The 18,055-nt window shown below is 45.3% G+C and overlaps 1 protein-coding gene across 3 annotated transcripts in view; it reads right to left on the bottom strand.

Moving 5' to 3' along the window:
* The window catches only part of LOC126365890 (kinesin-associated protein 3-like), a 190,905-nt gene that overhangs the window by 32,681 nt on the left and 140,169 nt on the right, over positions 1-18,055 (bottom strand). For 2 of the 3 annotated variants that reach the window (XM_050008603.1, XM_050008604.1), the window contains exon 16: positions 14,854-14,938. The exons of the other annotated variant lie outside the window; for it this stretch is intronic. In XM_050008603.1, the coding sequence (XP_049864560.1) occupies positions 14,854-14,938 (85 nt within the window). The remainder of the gene's footprint in view (positions 1-14,853; positions 14,939-18,055) is intronic. 3 annotated transcript variants of the gene reach the window in all.

The raw sequence follows: 18,055 nt of genomic DNA, 5'->3' as shown, positions 1-18,055 counted from the left end.
AGGAAACACAAGGAAAAGAGAACAGATACCGAAGGGAAACAAGGAGGTAATCGTGACTGGCGGACCTCTTACCTAAAACCTGGGTGAGCCAGTCACCCAGCAGCACATTAAAACCCTCTCCCTAAAATCCGAGGCAACAGATTGGACAGGACACAAAACCGTAAGACCTTAACCACAGTCGCTGCGTCGTCTTGCAAAATAGAGGGCAAATCCGGTGGCAAGGAAACCACCGCCCTCTGGTCAGAGAATAAAAGACAGTCAAGTAAAATGTGGCGGACAGTAATCTGGACGCCACAAGCACTGCAGATTGGGGGGTCTTCCCGCCGGAGTAAAAAACCATGCGTGAAGGGACTGTGTCCAATGCGGAGGCGAGTGAGGAGAACCTCATCCCGCCTGTATGACTGGTAGGACGTACGCCATAGTCGCGTAGTGGCCTTTACCAGACGCAGCTTATTGTCAGAAACTGCCAACCACTCCTCTTCCCATTGATGCATAACACGAAAACGCAAAAGGGAGGTTACAGCATGGAGGGGGACGGCACATTCAACAACGTGAGGGAGGGAACATGCATCTTTGGCAGCCACATCCGCCAGTTCGTTTCCCCTAATACCCACATGCCCCGGCACCCAGCAGAAAGAAACCTCCTTCCCCTGCCGTTGCAGGAGGAGTAGGGCATCATGGATGTTCTGGACGACCGTATCCGCTGGGTACAAGTGTTGCAAGGTCTGAAGGGCACTCAGGGAGTCAGAAAAGATGAGGAACTTAAGACTGGGATCACATCTCATCTGCTCCAATGCCCGCAAGATTGCAAACAATTCGGCATCGAGGATGGTAAACGCCGCAGGAAGCCGTAACTTGACGACTCGATCAGGGAAAACAACAGCACAACCCACAGTGTCCCCCTGTTTAGAGCCATCTGTGAATACAGGTACATGGTCCGGATGCTGGTTTAAAATATCGTAAAATAAGGAGGTAAAAACAAACGCCGGAGTGCAGTTCCTCCGGTTCTCCGACAAGTCTAAAAGGATGCTGGGCCTCTGGAGCAACCAGGGAGGCAGGCGAGTAAAACCTTGTCGTTGGGGGGCCACACGCTCCACACCAAGGGACTCAAGCAAATGCTTGGCACGAATCCCAAATGGTCTCGTTGCCCTGGGACGACTGGAAAAGAGACGTTCCATAGGCGGTCGGGCAATGATAGGGTACGCAGGGGAGGTAGGACAGGCAAGGAAATGACACACCCGTCGCACCATGAGGAGTTTCCGCCGGATGGCGAGCGGCCGTTCCCCTGCCTCAGCACACAGGCTGGGGATGGGACTGGTACGGAAGGCACCAGTGGCCAGCCTGATACCCTCATGGTGTACTGCGTCAAGGATCTTCAGATACGAAGGCCTTGCTGACCCATACACGGTGCAAGCATAGTCAAGACGCGATCGGACGAAAGCCCTAAAAAACTGCAGCAGACGCGCCCGATCTGCTTCCCAGGACCGATGGCTCAGACACTTCAAAATATTCAGTGCCTTCAGGGCCCGCACCTTGAGGTCTTTAAGGTGAGGCAACCACGACAACTTGGAATCAAAAGTGAGGCCCAGGAACCTCACAGTGTCTCTAAAAGGAAGAACGGTGTCCCTCAGACGCAATTCAGGGGAGGTAAAAAGACGCCGAGAACGATTAAAATGAACACACACAGATTTATCTGCAGAAAAGGTAAAACCCGTCTTTGCAGTCCATGCCTCTAAGCGCTTTATCGTAAGCTGTAACTGCCGACTAGCACTGACAAGACTGGAGGAAGAACAGAAAACAGCAAAATCGTCCACAAACAAGGAGCATTGGGCAGGACTCCGGATAGTGGACGTGATACTGTTAATAGCAACGGCAAAGAGGGTGAAACTTAAAACACTGCCCTGAGGAACACCATTCTCCTGCACGTACAAATCCGATAGCACATTACCAACCCGATACCGAAAGAGGCGGTGAGAAAGAAAGGACCGAATGAAGATGGGGAGACGGCCACGAAAGCCCCACTCATGGAGTTGATTGAGGATAAGGCGGCGCCAAGTAGTGTCATACGCCTTATTAATGTCAAAGAAGACCCCTAGACAATGCTGGTTACGTAGAAAGGCCTGCTGGATGGAGGCCTCAAGCAGGGTCAAGTTGTCTATAGTGGAAGGACATCTCCGAAAGCCACACTGAGAGGGGCTAAGGAGCTGCCTGGTCTCGAGCAGCCAAACGAGGCGGCGGTTGACCATGCGTTCCAACGTCTTCCCAACACAGCTCGTCAAGGCAATACTCTGATAACTACTGGGATGCGTTCGGTCCTTCCCTGGTTTGAGGAGGGGAATCAAAATTGCCTCCCTCCACGAGTCAGGGTACGTGCCAGATAACCATATCATATTGAAACAGTTCAGGAGAACTTCCTTGGATGGCAGCAACAGGTGCCGCAGCATGCTGTACCGGATTTGATCATGACCAGGCGCAGTATCATGAGCCACAGACAGCGCAGAATCCAGTTCCCACATTGTGAAGGGGCAGTTATAGGGTTCAGAATTTAGAGACCGGAAGTCCAAGTGACCCCTTTCGACAGCAGTGCGGTAGCGGCAGAAATCTGGATCACAGTTAATAGTGGCGGTAGATTCCGCAAAATGCATGGCCAGTGTCTGGGCAATGTCTCTCGGCGCCGTGAGGAGACATCCCTGATGCAGCAATGCCGTGACAGGTAGCTGGCTGAGTTTCCCGGAAATCCTCCTGATGGCTTCCCATACTTTCGTAGAATTAGTGGAGCGAGAGATGGAATTCAAGAACGATTGCCATGACCATCGTTTGCTCTCTTTAATCACTCGCTGCGCTCTGGCCCTTGCCACCCGAAAGGCCGCAAGATTGTCAGCTGAGGGACGGCACTTGAAGCGGCGCAGTGCTGCACGGCGGGCGCGGATGGCTGAGTGGCACTCAGTGGTCCACCAAGGGACAGGACGCCTCTTGGGATGACCGGATGACCGTGGGATTGACAATTCAGCAGCATGAGAGATCACGGCTACAACATGGTCTACCCATTCGTGGACGCTGGCACGGTGTTCCAAAACAGCCAGTTGGCTGAAAAGTGTCCAGTCAGCTCTGCAAAGGTGCCACCGGGACGGCACTGGTAATGCCACAGCCTCATCCAGGAGGCGAATCCAGAGGGGGAAGTGGTCACTAGAATGGAGGTCAGCTGCAGCCTCCCACAGAGCAGAATCCGCGAGTGCTGGAGAGCAAAAGGAAAGATCAATAGCCGATGACGATCCGGAAGCAGTACAGAAATGAGTGGGAGCACCAGAGTTGAGGAGGCACAGTTCTTCAGACATCATGATGCTTTCCAGAATGCGACCCCTGGGGCAAGTAGTCGGAGAGCCCCATAAGACATTATGAGCGTTGAAGTCCCCCAGAAGAAGAAATGGGCGAGGGAGTTGGCTAATAAGGTCCGTGAGAGCCTCAGAGTCTATCGCATCCGGAGGTGGTAAATAAACAGAACAGACTGTGAGCCTCCGACCCATAAGAATGTCAACTGCAACTGCTTGCAAGTCGGTGACGAGAGGGAGCTCAGATGAGGGGTGCACGTCACGGACAAAAACCGCAACACCACCCTTTGCCCTTTGCCCCGTCAGATCATCTTTTCGATATACGGTATAGCCCCGTAAAGAAGGAGAATCAGTGGCCCGAAAATGTGTCTCTTGGAGACATAAGCACAAGGGGAACTCTCGTATAAGGAGTTGTAATTCGGCCACATGCGTCCTGAACCCATTCAGGTTCCACTGTAATATGGGAGCCAGTGATCAGGGTGGCTGAACTTTCACCCTGCCTCTGTGCTTTGGAGGAGAGACCGTACTGGCCGGAGATTTATTCCTGGGGTGAGAAGATCGCCCCCGGTCGACATTAATGTCCATAAGCTCCGATGACGACCCATGGGAGATGTCAGACAGTACGATGGCCTCGTCATCGGACCGACGCTGACTAGTCTCCTCAGGTGGCAGAACCTTCATCTTCTGAGGCTTTGTCTTGGGGGGCTTGGAATGCAGAGCCTTGTCAACAGTTGGAGGTTGACTCGCCTGGGCAGAAGGCGCCATATGGGGGGAGGCTGGAAGTACCTCAATGTCAGCAACCACGGCCTTGTCCGATGTAGCGGGGAGAGCCGCAGATTGCAAAACAACCGCAGCAGCACAAGTGCACTGGCAAGCGCAGGTTTTAGTGCTAACACTAGCAACCTCCGTTTGTGTAGCAACAGTGGCCAGTTGTACCGGTTTTTTGAGAGCGGAAGCGAAAGATGTTGAAAACACAGGAGGTTGCATGGCCTTAAAGATCTTCTTGGCCTCACCATAGGGGATGCGCTTAGATGTTTTAATCTCCTGTACCTTCTGCTCTTCGAGATAGATGGGGCAGATCCGGCTCCAGACAGGGTGACTCCCAGAGCAATTCACGCACTTCACAGGCGATGAACAATCGGCTCCGTCATGGGCAGGCTGACCACATTTACCACACGTGGCTATTCCATTGCACCCCAACGTAGTATGCCCAAAGCGCTGACATTTAAAACAGCGCATCGGGTTGGGGAAATATGGCCGTACGGGCAAACGTAAGAACCCCGCTTTAACATGCTCCGGGAGTCTCGGGCAACTGAATGTGAGAATAAAAGAGTCAGATTTGACGAGGTCCCCATTGACTCGTTTCATAATGTGCTGCACGTCAACAATTCCTTCGTCAGCCCACACATATTTTAGCACGTCTATGGGGATATCCACCAAGTCCCTACACGTCACAACACCCTTACTATAATTCAAAGTGGAGTGGAGCTCGGTCTCGACAGCGTACTCTCCTAGACAATTTGCTTTCTGAAGGGCAGCGACTTGACGGGAACTAGAAGTTTCAACTAACAGAGTCCCATTGCGCAGTCGCTTTACAGATTTCAGTGTTCCTGCAATTCCCTCAAGACCCTTGTGGATGTAAAAGGGAGAAACCCTCTCAAAGCTACCCTCCTTCCTTTTAATAATCAAAAACACATTCTGATTATCAGCATGTGCTCCGTTACTACATTCTGTTAAATCTCTAGCAACACCAGGCGCTGGAGGACTCGCAGCGCGTAGCCGCTTTTTCGATTGGGTGTGTTTTCCTACCAGCGGCCCACCCAAGCCACTGGTAGGGGGAAATGTAGAGGTCGAAGGGTCCATTGCGGTCCCACGAGCAGCTAGGGAACTAAAAGTCCGCTCAGACAGAGCCCCGCGTGCCTGAGTAAGCCTCATACAACTGGGGTGCGGCAGGTGCCCCAGAGGTTGCCCGCTTGCGACTGTTCCACCCCAAGAGCCATGCATCTTCTAGGCGCGGAGCACACCGAAAGATTGAGGGGTTTTTATAGAGGTTGGCCTTCCTCGCAATCCAGGCGGTCAAGCCAAGATTACCATTCCCCGCAGCACACAACATTTCACCGCCGCGCCGTACGGTGGTCGCTGAAGCATGTTCGGGGGTTACGGTGATAGGACACTGGCGGCGCAGACCAGTCCCCAGCTCAGGACCCCGGGGTCGCCAAGCCCGTACTCAGCAAGTGAATGCTGAGCCCCTGGGGGGAATATCTGACTAATTATGCTGTGTGCACAGGCATTTAAGCAGTCATAATGCCGGTGTTCCACACAACAACTCGAACAGGAAAAAACCCAAAATGTGCTATAAGGCTACGAAATCTCTGCCAGAGTGGTTTGAAGAGTACGCATGTGGATGTAGGCACTATTTTTGGAGAGAGAGAGAGAGAGAGAGAGAGAGAGAGAGAGAGAGAGAGAGAGAGAGAGAGAGAGAGAGAGAGAGAGAGAAAGTTACTTTGAAAAAAATATATAAAGTGAATATTGCATTTGACCCCCCCCCCCCCCCCCCTCACCCATGAACCATGGACCTTGCCGTTGGTGGGGAAGCTTGCGTGCTTCAGCGATACAGATAGCCGTACCATAGGTACAAGCACAACAGAGGGGTATCTGTTAAGAGGCCGGACAAACGTTTGGTTCCTAAAGAGGGGCAGCAGCCTTTTCAGTAGTTGCAAGGGCAACAGTCTGGATGATTGACTGATCTGGTCTTGTAACAATAACCAAAACGGCATAGCTGTGCTGGTACTGCGAACGGCTGAAAGCAAGGCCGTAATTTCTACCGAGGGTATGCAGCTTTACTGTATGATTAAATGATGATGGCGTCCTCTTGGGTAAAATATTCCGGAGGTAAAATAGTCCCCCATTCGGATCTCCGGGTGGGGACTACTCAAGAGGATGTCGTTATCAGGAGAAAGAAAACTGGCATTCTACGGATCGGAGCATGGAATGTCAGATCCCTTAATCGGGCAGGTAGGTTAGAAAATTTGAAAAGGGAAATGGATAAGTTAAAGTTAGATATAGTGGGAATTAGTGAAGTTTGGTGGCAAGAGGAACAAGACTTCTGGTCAGGTGACTACAGGGTCATAAACACAAAATCAAATAGGGGTAATGCAGGAGTAGGTTTAATAATGAATAGGAAAATAGGAATGCGGGTAAGCTACTAAAAACAGCATAGTGGACGCATTATTGTGGCCAAGATAGATATGAAACCCACACCTACTACAGCAGTACAAGTTTATATGCCAACTAGCTCTGCAGATGACGAAGAAATTGAAGAAATGTATGATGAAATAAAAGAAATTATTCAGGTAGTGAAGGGAGACAAAAATTTAATAGTCATGAGTGACTGGAATTCGAGTGTAGGAAAAGGGAGATAAGGAAACTTAGTAGGTGAATATGGACTGAGGCTAAGAAATGAAAGAGGAAGCTGCCTGGTAGAATTTTGCACAGAGCACAACTTAATCATAGCCAACACTTGGTTTAAGAATCATGAAAGAAGGTTGTATACATGGAAGAACCCTGGAGATACTAAAAGGTATCAGATAGATTATATAATGGTAAGACAGAGATTTAGGAACCAGGTTTTAAGTTGTAAGACATTTCCAGGGGCAGATGTGGACTCTAACCACAATCTATTGGTTATGACCTGTAGATTAAAACTGAGGAAACTCCAAAAAGGTGGGAATTTAAGGAGATGGGACCTGGATAAACTGAAAGAACCAGAGGTTTTACAGAGTTTCAGGGAGAGCATAAGGGAACAATTGAAACGTATGGGGCACAGAAATACAGTAGAAGAAGAATGGGTAGCTTTGAGGGATGAAGTAGTGAAGGCAGCAGAGGATCAAGTAGGTAAAAAGAAGAGGGCTAGTAGAAATCCTTGGGTAACAGAAGAAATATTGAATTTAATTGATGAAAGGAGAAAATATAAAAATGCAGTAAATGAAGAAGGCAAAAAGGAATACAAACATCTCAAAAATGAGATCGACAGGAAGTGCAAAATGGCTAAGCAGGGATGGCTTGAGGACAAATATAAGGATGTAGAGGCTTATCTCACTAGGGGTAAGATAGATACTGCCTACAGGAAAATTAAAGAGACCTTTCGAGATAAGAGAACCACTTGTATGAACATCAAGAGCTCAGATGGAAACCCAGTTCTAAGCAAAGAAGGGAAAGCAGAAAGGTGGAAGGAGTATTTAGAGGGTCTATACAAGAGCGATGTACTTGAGGACAATATTATGAAAATGGAAGAGGACGTAGATGAAGATGAAATCGGAGATGTGATACTGCGTGACGAGTTTGACAGAGCACTGAAAGACTTGAGACGAAACAAGGCCCCCGGAGTAGACAACATTCCATTGGAACTACTGACAGCCTTGGAAGAGCCAGTCCTGACAAAACTCTACCATCTGGTGAGAAAGATGTGTGAAGCAGGCGAAATACTCTCAGACTTCAAGAAGAATATAATAATTCCAATCCCAAAGAAAGCAGGCGTTGACAGATGTGAAAATTACCGAACTATCAGTTTAATAAGCCACAGCTGCAAAATACTAACACTAATTCTTTACAGACGAATGGAAAAACTGGTAGAAGCTGACCTCGAGGAAGATCAGTTTGGATTCCGTAGAAATACTGAAACACATGAGGCAATACTGACCTTACAACGTCTCTTAGAAGAAAGACTAAGGAAAGGCAAACCTACATTTCTAGCATTTGTAGACTTAGAGAAAGCTTTTGACAATGTTGACTGGAATACTCTCTTTCAAATTCTAAAAGTGGCAGGGGTAAAATACAGGGACCGAAAGGCTATTTACAATTTGTACAGAAACCAGATGGCAGTTATAAGAGTCGATGGACATGAAAGGGAAGCAGTGGTTGGGAAGGGAGTAAGACAGGGTTGTAGCCTCTCCCCGATGTTATTCAATCTGTATATTGAGAAAGCACTAAACAAAACAAAAGAAAAATTCGGAGTAGGTATTAAAATTCATGGAGAAGAAGTAAAAACTTTGAGGTTCGCCGATGACATTGTAATTCTGTCAGAGACGGCAAAGGACTTGGAAGAGCAGTTGAACTGAATGGACAGTGTCTTGAAAGGAGGATATAAGATGAACATCAACGAAAGCAAAACAAGGATAATGGAATGTAGTTGAATTAAATCGGATGATGCTGAGGGAATTAGATTAGGAAATGAGACACTTAAAGTAATAAAGGAGTTTTGCTATGTGGGGAGCAAAAGGGTAACTGATGATGGTCGAAGTAGAGAGGATATAAAATGTAGACTGGCAATGGCAAGGAAAGCGTTTCTGAAGAAGAGAAATTTGTTAACATCGAGTATAGATTTAAGTGCCAGGAAGTGATTTCTGAAAGTATTTGTATGGAGTGTAGCCATGGCAGCCAGCTGGCCAGCAGCCACCAATGAGCAGTTAGTTACTGTTCAGTGTGTGCTGTGGGCTCTCACCTGTGTACCTGACAGTATCAACTTGGTTTTTTGTGTTGAAGCTATTAATACACTTACCATAAAACATACATTTTAAGACACATGTCATTTTTAAAAACCAGCAAATTCCTACAATGCTTTACTCAAGAGCCACAGCTCAGATTCGCACTCTGTACCTATGACAGGCATATCATATAAAAAACAGCAGTGCAGATGAGTGCTGACTGCTGTGTGTGAGTGACAGACTGAACACTTATATCAAGATCGTATCCCATGTTTATGTACCAAGTAAAGTCTTCTCAACAGTCATGGAGCGTACATAAGATTCTCCAGGAAGATGAGACAAATCATAAGCGTCCATTGACCGATGAGCTGAATGATATCACATGCAACCATAGTTCTCTGAGGAAGGATTTACGAAGTAAGACCTTGTAGTAATGTAAAGAAGTGATAGCAACAATTCAAATTATAATCCTCATTATAAAGCTGTCAACCTTACTGCAAAATACACTGATGAGGAAGGAAAATCATACTGTTCTACCAATCAATAGCAATCCTTTCTTTATAACAGCTGTTATTCCATACCAGATTTTCCATCCTTAAATTCATATCTGTATCAGTTTAAGGCGAAGCATTTTTTCTGAACAAATAAAAGAAGTATGTAGCAGATACTAATAAGAAGTGTGGAACTGACATGAAGACTTTTCATGTGGATACAACTGAGGTCACAGCAGCAATGTAGTAGCATCATATTTATTATGATTTCCTTATTAATGCAACATGGAAAATCCTAATTGAGTGGTTAATCACAAATAACAATATATGAACCAGAATTTCAAGGATTTGAGGTAATTAGAAAATGTGTGGAAGAAATATAAAATTATGGATCACCTGCAAAAGTGGTTAATGAAAACCACATTGATTAAAAAATACTTGAATGTGTCAGATTTTAGTATTATATTCATTGCAGCTTTGAGATTTTTCATCTTAATTTAAGAAGATAATCAAATAAAAAAAATTAGTATACCTTTCTCTTTGAGAAATGTGAAATACCTAATGAATGTACAATTATTGCACCATCAGCTGGGCATTGAACTGATGTACGTTAAATGGTGTCTTATTACACTAACAAGGCTCACTCTTCAGTTTTCTTTACACTATCATGATTTGGAGGATAGTGCCCAGATATAATAAATTTCCTACAACAGTATGAGGCACTTCTCAGAACTCTCAACTATAATCAATTTCAAGCATTATTGTGAGAAGGAAAGTTGTTACTCACCATATAGTGGAGTTGTTGAGTCGCTGATAGGCACAACAAAAAGACTTTCACAATTAAAGCTTTCAGCCATTGGCCTTCGCCAACAGTCCACATGCACACACGCGCGCGTGCGCTTATGCAATACACACATGCGACTGCAGTCTCAGGCAATGGAAACCTGAGTGTGGTTTCAGTTGCCTGAGACTACAGTCATGTGTGAGAGTTGCCTTTGGCCTTCTTTGAAGAGAAGGTATATAAACGAATCTGCAGTACTGCCATGAGCGCCAACAAGGCACCCTCCTATGCCAACCTGTTTATGGGCTATCTTGAGATCATCTTAGCCTCCCACAATGTCAAATCCCTGGTCTGGTTCAAGTTCATAGGACTCGGCCGAGACACCCTATCCTCATTCTTTCACAATCTCACCTTTTCTCCCATCTGTTTTACTTGGTTCTCCTCAACTCAGTATGTCACCTCCCTGGATGTTGACTTCCTTCTCTCCTAGGGCTCCAGCCACACCTTTGTCCACACTAAGCCCACCAGCAGTACCTGCATTTTGACAACTGTCACCCCTTCCACACCAAAATAAATATTCCCCCCCCCCCCCCCCCCCCCCTGCGGCCATAGCCTTTGTTGGAAAAAGTGAAACACACGCCATTCACTCATGCAAGTAATTCATCTCTATGCCACTTCCAATCCCAATTCCTTGCCGAAAATATCATATTCCTGTGGAAGACCCAGATGCAAGAGCTGCCCAACCAACAAACCCAGCACTTCCTATTCCACTCCTGTCGCAGGTATATCCTACCCCATCAGGAGCTGGTAAACCTGTGAAAGCAGTCATATAATTTACCAGCTCTGCTTCAATCATTGCACAGCTTTTTATATTACTATAAACACTAATCAGCTGTCCAACAGGCTGAACAGTCACTGCCAAACGGTGGCCAGGAGCAAAGTAGATGAAACTGTGGCACAGATGCAGCTGAACATAATGTTGTGTCTAGAAATCCTGCGTACTCAGGTCACAAGACAAACAATCAAACAACTCGTATTAATGAGTTTTATTACAACAAAACAATTACGATACTTTACTTTGCTAGACATGTCACAAGCAAAGGGCAATGTACGAAATAATCAACCTTCTTCAGAATAGACAACACATGTCTGTGCTACATAGAGATTCCTTATGAAGTAGCTAATGTTGATGCTGTTATCGAAGAGGTCATCAGCAGTCAAGGCTGGGCATTTATGTTCTCTTTATGTAGTGGCTGCTGCTGTCGCGTTGTTGTCCTGGAAGGGAGGTTGGTCAGCATGTAATTGGCTGACTTCTTCTCACAGCCTTCTCTTCCATGTCATTCCCAACTGGCGTGCCGATGCTGACTTAATGCCATAAAACATAACACACTTAATTTCAATGGCTGCTTCAGTAACAAAATCATCTGGACCCTCACCTCCACCACCAGCCTTTCTGAACAGCGAGGTGGAAGTTATCCTTACAACACATTCTCTGCTCCCTTAATTATCCCAGCTTCAATCTACAGTAGCATGCTGTCCCCACACCCTCCACCCAACAGTTTCTTCTCCCTCTGTACTGTCACTTCCTTCCCATTCCCATCTCCTACCCTCTGTGATTGCCACCCTCTGCCAATGTATCTGCTCATCTTCCCCCACTACTCTCCTTTTTTGCTCTCCTACCCTACAACATGCTGATGCTGTGCCTGTTGGCATTCTACGCCCCACACTCTCTGCCAGACAGTGCTCCTCTCTTCTCCTCCCCATACACTGCTATCCTTTCCCCTTCCCCTTCCCTGCCTCCTCCAGATTGCTGCTTCCATCCGACATGATAGTTGCATTGTGGTCTGAGCTGCCACAGTTGGCAGCCAGATGTGCATAAGGTGTGCTTGCTCGTGTGAGGAATGATGTGTATTTCTTTTTCTCCAACAAAGGCTGTGGCTGAAAGCTTGTGTAAAAGTATCTTTTTATTCTGACTGTCTGCAACATAGTGTGTTAACTATATGGTAAATAGCAGTCTATCTTTTCCTATATTGTTGATATTCCCAACTGGCATTTCCATTGTTTGATTTTGCCAAACAGCTTTTGTTCCATCCTACAACTCTGTGATATTTTCCTTCGTTGCTATTCACTATATCACGAATGTTCACAGTGTCTGTTCTTTCTCTTCTTTCCTGTGATTTTTCACTGTCCTCCAAACCACATTTACTTCTGAACCACACTGTATCAATGATTGATTGTGCTCAACCCAGGCTTTCCTCCATCAACAAACTCTGCCAGAGTGATCCCACCCCCGAAATCCTACACCATCTCCAATCCCAGTTTAAAGCCTTGGGCCCTTCCGAGAACCGCTCCCTTGAATCCATTTCCTTCCTCAGCCCTATGACACCCTGCATACCCTCCTTCAACATGCTCCCCAAAATCCACAAACCTAACAATTCTGGATGCCCCATTGTGGCTGGTTGTTGTGGTCCCACTGAAAGAATTTCGGCCCTCTGACCAACACTTCCAACCAATTACCATACTCTGGACTCCAACACCAGCAAAGATACCAACCACTTCCTGCATCAACTCTGCACCGTCTCTACCCCTTTATCCTTTACCTCCTTGATCCCTGCCTGTCACTGTTGATGCCACCTCCCTAAAGAAAAACATCCCTCACACTCTATGTCTTACCACTATTGACCACATCCTTTCCCAATGTCCTTCAGACTCCAAACTCACTACCACATTCCTCGTACACCTTAATAACTTTATCCTAACCCAAAACCACTACTCCTTTGAAGAGAAGGTATACAAAGAAATATGTGACACAGCCATTGGCATAGAAGGGTGGCATGTGGGTGCCAATCTGTTTATGGGTCATCTACAGGAGACCTTCCTAGCCTCCCAAAATGCCAAACCCTTAGCCTGGTTCAGGTTCATTGATGATATCTTCACAATCTGGACTCCAGGTCAAGACACCCTATTTTCATTTCTTCACAACCCCAGCACCTTCTCCCCATCCGCTTCACCTGGTCCTCCTCAATCCAGCACACCACCTTCGTAGACACTGACTACCTCGTCTCTGATGGCTCCATCCACCCCTCTGTCCATGTTCCATCCACCAACATTTCCTGCATTTTGACAGCTGGAATCACTTTACTACCAAAAACTCTTTCCAATACAGCCTGGCCACCAAGGAACGGCATATCTGCAGTGACAAGAATTCCCTTGGCCAGCATGCTGAGGATCTCACCAAGGCCTTCACTGACAGGCACTATTCCCCCAAAACTAGTCCACAAACAGATCTCCAGTGCCATTTCCCATTACACACCTCCCACAACCACCTAGAACCAGCTGCAAGCAAGTGCCACATTCACCACCCAACACTACCCCAGACTTGAACAACTGAACCACATCCTTTGCCAGGCCTTTGATTACCTATCATCATGCCCTGAAATGAGGTACATCTTACCCATGATCCTTCCCTCCCCTCCTAATGTGGTGTTCTGCTACCTGCCCAACCTCCACAACATCCCAGTCCATTCCTATGGCCCTCCCAATCCCAACCCCTTGCCACAATGATCATATCCTTGTGGAAGACTCAGGTGCAGGACCTTCCAGTCCACCAAACCAGCACTTCCCATCCCTGTTCTGTCACAGATTTATCCTATCCCATCAGAGACCAGGTCACATGTGAAAACACCCATGCCAGATAACAGCTCTGCTGCAATAATTGCACAGCTTTTTATATTTGTATGACTACCATCCAGCTGTCCAGCAGGGTGAATGGCCACCATGGCCAAGAGCAAACTAGGCAACCCTGTGGCACAGAATGCATCTGAACATAACATGCTTAATTTCAATGGCTGTTTCACTGCCCGAGCTATCTCGGTTCTCCCCTTCCCCACCAGCTTTTCTGAACTGCAGAGATGGGAGTTAGGCCTACAACACATTTTCTGTTCCCAAAATTATACCAGCCTCAAACTACGGTATCCTACTGTCCCCACACCTTCTAACCAATAGTTTTCACTCCCTCTTTCATATCACATTCTCCCTATTCATGTCACATTCTCCCTATTCATGTCCCCTCACCCTCATTGTGTGCCACCCTCTGCCAAATGCACCCCCAATCTTTCCCTTTACCTGCTCCTCCCCTTTTCCACTCCCTCTTCCCCCACCCCTTTCACACCTCTTATCTCATAGCCTTCCAATGATGTGCCTAGTGATAGCCTTATCAAGACACTCTGCTAGACAGCACTCTTCTTTCCCCGTACATACCCTGTTATGCCTTTCCCATTCCCACCCCTTCCAGATTGCTTCATTCAACATGAAAGCTGCATTCCTGTCCGAGCTGCCAGAGATGATGGTCATGGGTGCACAAAGTATGCTTGCTGGGGTGAACGAATGTGTGTTTCCTATTCTGAAGAAGGCTTTGGCTGAAAGCTAAATATGTGACACCCTTTTCGTTGTGCTCATCTGTATCTCAATGTGTCACCTTTATGGTGAGTAGTAATCTGTCCACTTCCTTACATTGTTGATATTCCAGCCTGGAGTTTCCATTGTTTGATTTTATCTCCTTATATCATGGAGATCTACTACTACTACTATTATTATTATTAATAAAAAACACACACACGCAAAAGAAAGACTCTCTCTCTCTCTCTCTCTCTCTCTCTCTCTCAAAGAATACCAGAATAATTGTCTACAAGTAAATACTTTTGGTGTGCTACTTATTGCATTCTGTGAGTAGGGAATAATTCTATACAACTCTTAAGGTAATTTATTACCTGCTTCTGGGCCTGTTCCCAATGTTTGACTGGCCATCACCAACAGCTGCAAGGTCATCAGTACGATCCAGGTCCAAGTCAGAAGCTGAGAATAAATGAATCAAGATGGGTACAAGAAACAAACCATTACTAACATGTCAAAGTGGCTGCTTAAAATGACTTTACAGACAAGCAGATACAAGTGTCCTCGCCATTAAACATACAAACTCACTGACACTCAATCTAAACATTTATGAGACAGAATTGCTGACCTCCATGAGGTGGAATTCTAGTACAATCAATAGACATACATAGAAGTATGAAGTACATCCACTATCTTAGCTTTCAGAACTAATAGTTTCTTCCTTGGGAAGGATAGGTGGATAGACTGGTGAAAGTTAAAAATGAAGGGCACATCACTCAGATACAAGATGAGAGGAAGATACCAGGTGTGGGTACTTCTCATCCTGGGTTCTGCATCAAAAATGTACATCGGTTAATCATGGCCTTGCAAACCACATTAAAAATCCTGGAAATGAAGGATACATACAGAAATCTCATTAATAATTTATATGGCACCAAATACTAATCAATCAAATAGTATCTTCCCAATTAAACTGTAAATTATATGTAGAATCAAACAGTGGAAAACTCAGGATGGAATAATGCAATATTTTGAAAAGGATAGATCACTACTCACCATATAGTGGAGATGCTGAGTCGCAGATAGGCACAACAAAAAGACTGTCAAACAAGTAAGCTTTTGGAAAAAAAGGCTTTCATCAATATGAGACAACACACAAACACACAAACAAACAAACAAACAAACACACACACACACACACACACACACACGACCATGTCACCTTAGCAGCCAGAGGCTGTGGTAATGTGTGAGAGTTGCATTTGCACATGCCCGTGTGTGTGTGTGTGTGTGTGTGTGTGTGTGTGTGTGTGTGTGTGTTGCCTTTTTTGGCCGAAAGCTTAATAGTTTGACAGTCTTTTTGTTGTGCCTGTCTGTGACTCAGCATCTCTGCTACATGGTGAGCAGTAATCTATCCTTGTCATAATAAAAGAAAAATTATCTGTAGAAGTAGAAAATAAAGATATGAGTTAAGTTGTAATTTTTACACTTTCAATGCACTTTTACTGACAGATCTGCCACAGAGATATGAATGTTAATTTATTCTGTAATTTTTCTCATGTTATTTGGTTTCTAACTGAAAAACAAAACTCAAATTCCAGTTATATATTCATGATGAAATGAAATAAATTCTGACATTGGCTGCAGCTAGGTACTGAAATCAATTCAACTGTGACAAGTGAAAATTTGTGCTGGACCAGCACTTGAACCCAGATTTCCCGGTTCACATGAGCATTTGCCTTAAACACTTTGGTTATCAGCTATTCAAGCACATTTTCTGTCTAACTCAAATTCCCGCCTAGTCACACACTACTTACGTAGCACTCCCTGTTGGACAGAAAGCGCGCTCAGACAGCCAAAGCAGTTAAGACGACCACTCGTGTAAAGTGGGAAATCTGGGTTTGAGTCCTGGTCTGGCACTAATTTTAACTTGTCAACATTGAATTCATTTCAGTGCCCAGTTGTGGTCAATGTCAGAATTTACTTTATTTTCATCATGTATATGTGGGGATGCATGATCACGATTGGTGTCTGTTCTTTTGGACATGTCCAAAAGAAGAGATGTTACTCACAGAAATACTTTGGTATTGTCAAACCAGATAGCTACGACTGCTTCAGTCAGGTACTGATCCGCGGAAGCCAGAAGACTTATGCAGTTATGCATCATACTGGAAACCAAATTTTAAAACAGGAGTTACTTGCTATTTCCATTAGTTATTCAACTCACTACTACAGCCATGCAACTGTGCTACTTTCTTGCTGCTGGAGTGCTAGTTATTTTGTATGTTTTGCTGTCCTTGTTGATACATATCAATAAAACAAATATTGCACAAGACTAATTTGGGACCACTCTATCAAACGGGAAAGTAAAATTCCACTTTAAAAATAATTTGGTTTGTACTGGGAAACAAACTAGTGCTTTCTGTTTACACTGGGTGTCACATGAAAAACATGATGAGTAATATTTGTCTGGACACTTGAAGTCTCTTAGTGTGGGCATGTGGTACATACAGCCAGGTTCACCAGTTGAAAACACGACAGACTGATATCAAAAGCCACTGAACAAATGAAATATGACAAAATGTTGTAGAGATCTTATCTGAAAATAATTTGTGTCAGTGATTTGCGACCACAACTTATTAAATGGATGATTCAGTAATGTTCATACTGTCAGCATCTACCTTTTTAGAAGTGGAATTACTACATTCTTCTTGGAATCTGAGGGTATTCTGCCCATTTGGTATCTTTCACATCAAATAGATAGTTTCGTCATGGATGGCTTTCCCAGGATCTCAATTTCTGAGGGAATACTGTCTATTCAGACACCTTAGTTCAACATACATTATTGAGTGCTCTGTCAAATTCTTCTCACAGTATATCTCCCTCCCATTCTCATTTACTTCCTCTTCCCTTTTTATAACATTGTCTTCCAGTCATTTTCTTTGTGTATAACCCTTCTATATATTCTTTGCACCTTTCCCTTCTTTGATATTCATACAAATTAAATTTACTATCTTGTGTGTTGTTACAGAAGAATGCTGAAGATTCAGAAGAACGTAGGTTGCAGTAAGTACTGGGAGATGAAGAAGCTTGCACAGGATAGAGTAGCATGGAGAGCTGCATCAAACCAGTCTCAGGACTGCTGCCTTCACTATTTCATTTCTCAATCCTTGCCGTTGGTGGGGAGGCTTGCGTGCCTCAACGATACAGATAGCCATACCGTAGGTGCAACCACAACGGAGGGGCAGCAGCCTTTTCAGTAGTTGCAGGGGCAACACTCTGGATGATTGACTGATCTGGCCTTGTAACACTAACCAAAACGGCCTTGCTGTTATAGTACTGCGAACTGCTAAAAGCAAGGGGAATCTACAGCCATAATTTTTCTCGAGGGCATGTCACCTTTACTGTATGGTTAAATGATGATGGCGTCCTCTTGGGTAAAATATTCCGGAGGTAAAATAGTCCCCCATTCGGATCTCCGGGCGGGGACTACTCAAGAGGATGTCATTATCAGGAAAAAGAAAACTGGCGTTCTACGGATTGAAGCGTGGAATGTCAGATCCCTTAATCGGGCAGGTA

This window comes from Schistocerca gregaria, chromosome 4 (assembly GCF_023897955.1).
Source record: "Schistocerca gregaria isolate iqSchGreg1 chromosome 4, iqSchGreg1.2, whole genome shotgun sequence".
In the NCBI taxonomy this organism is placed as follows: domain Eukaryota; kingdom Metazoa; phylum Arthropoda; class Insecta; order Orthoptera; family Acrididae; genus Schistocerca; species Schistocerca gregaria.
This window is presented reverse-complemented; position numbering and strand designations above follow the sequence as displayed.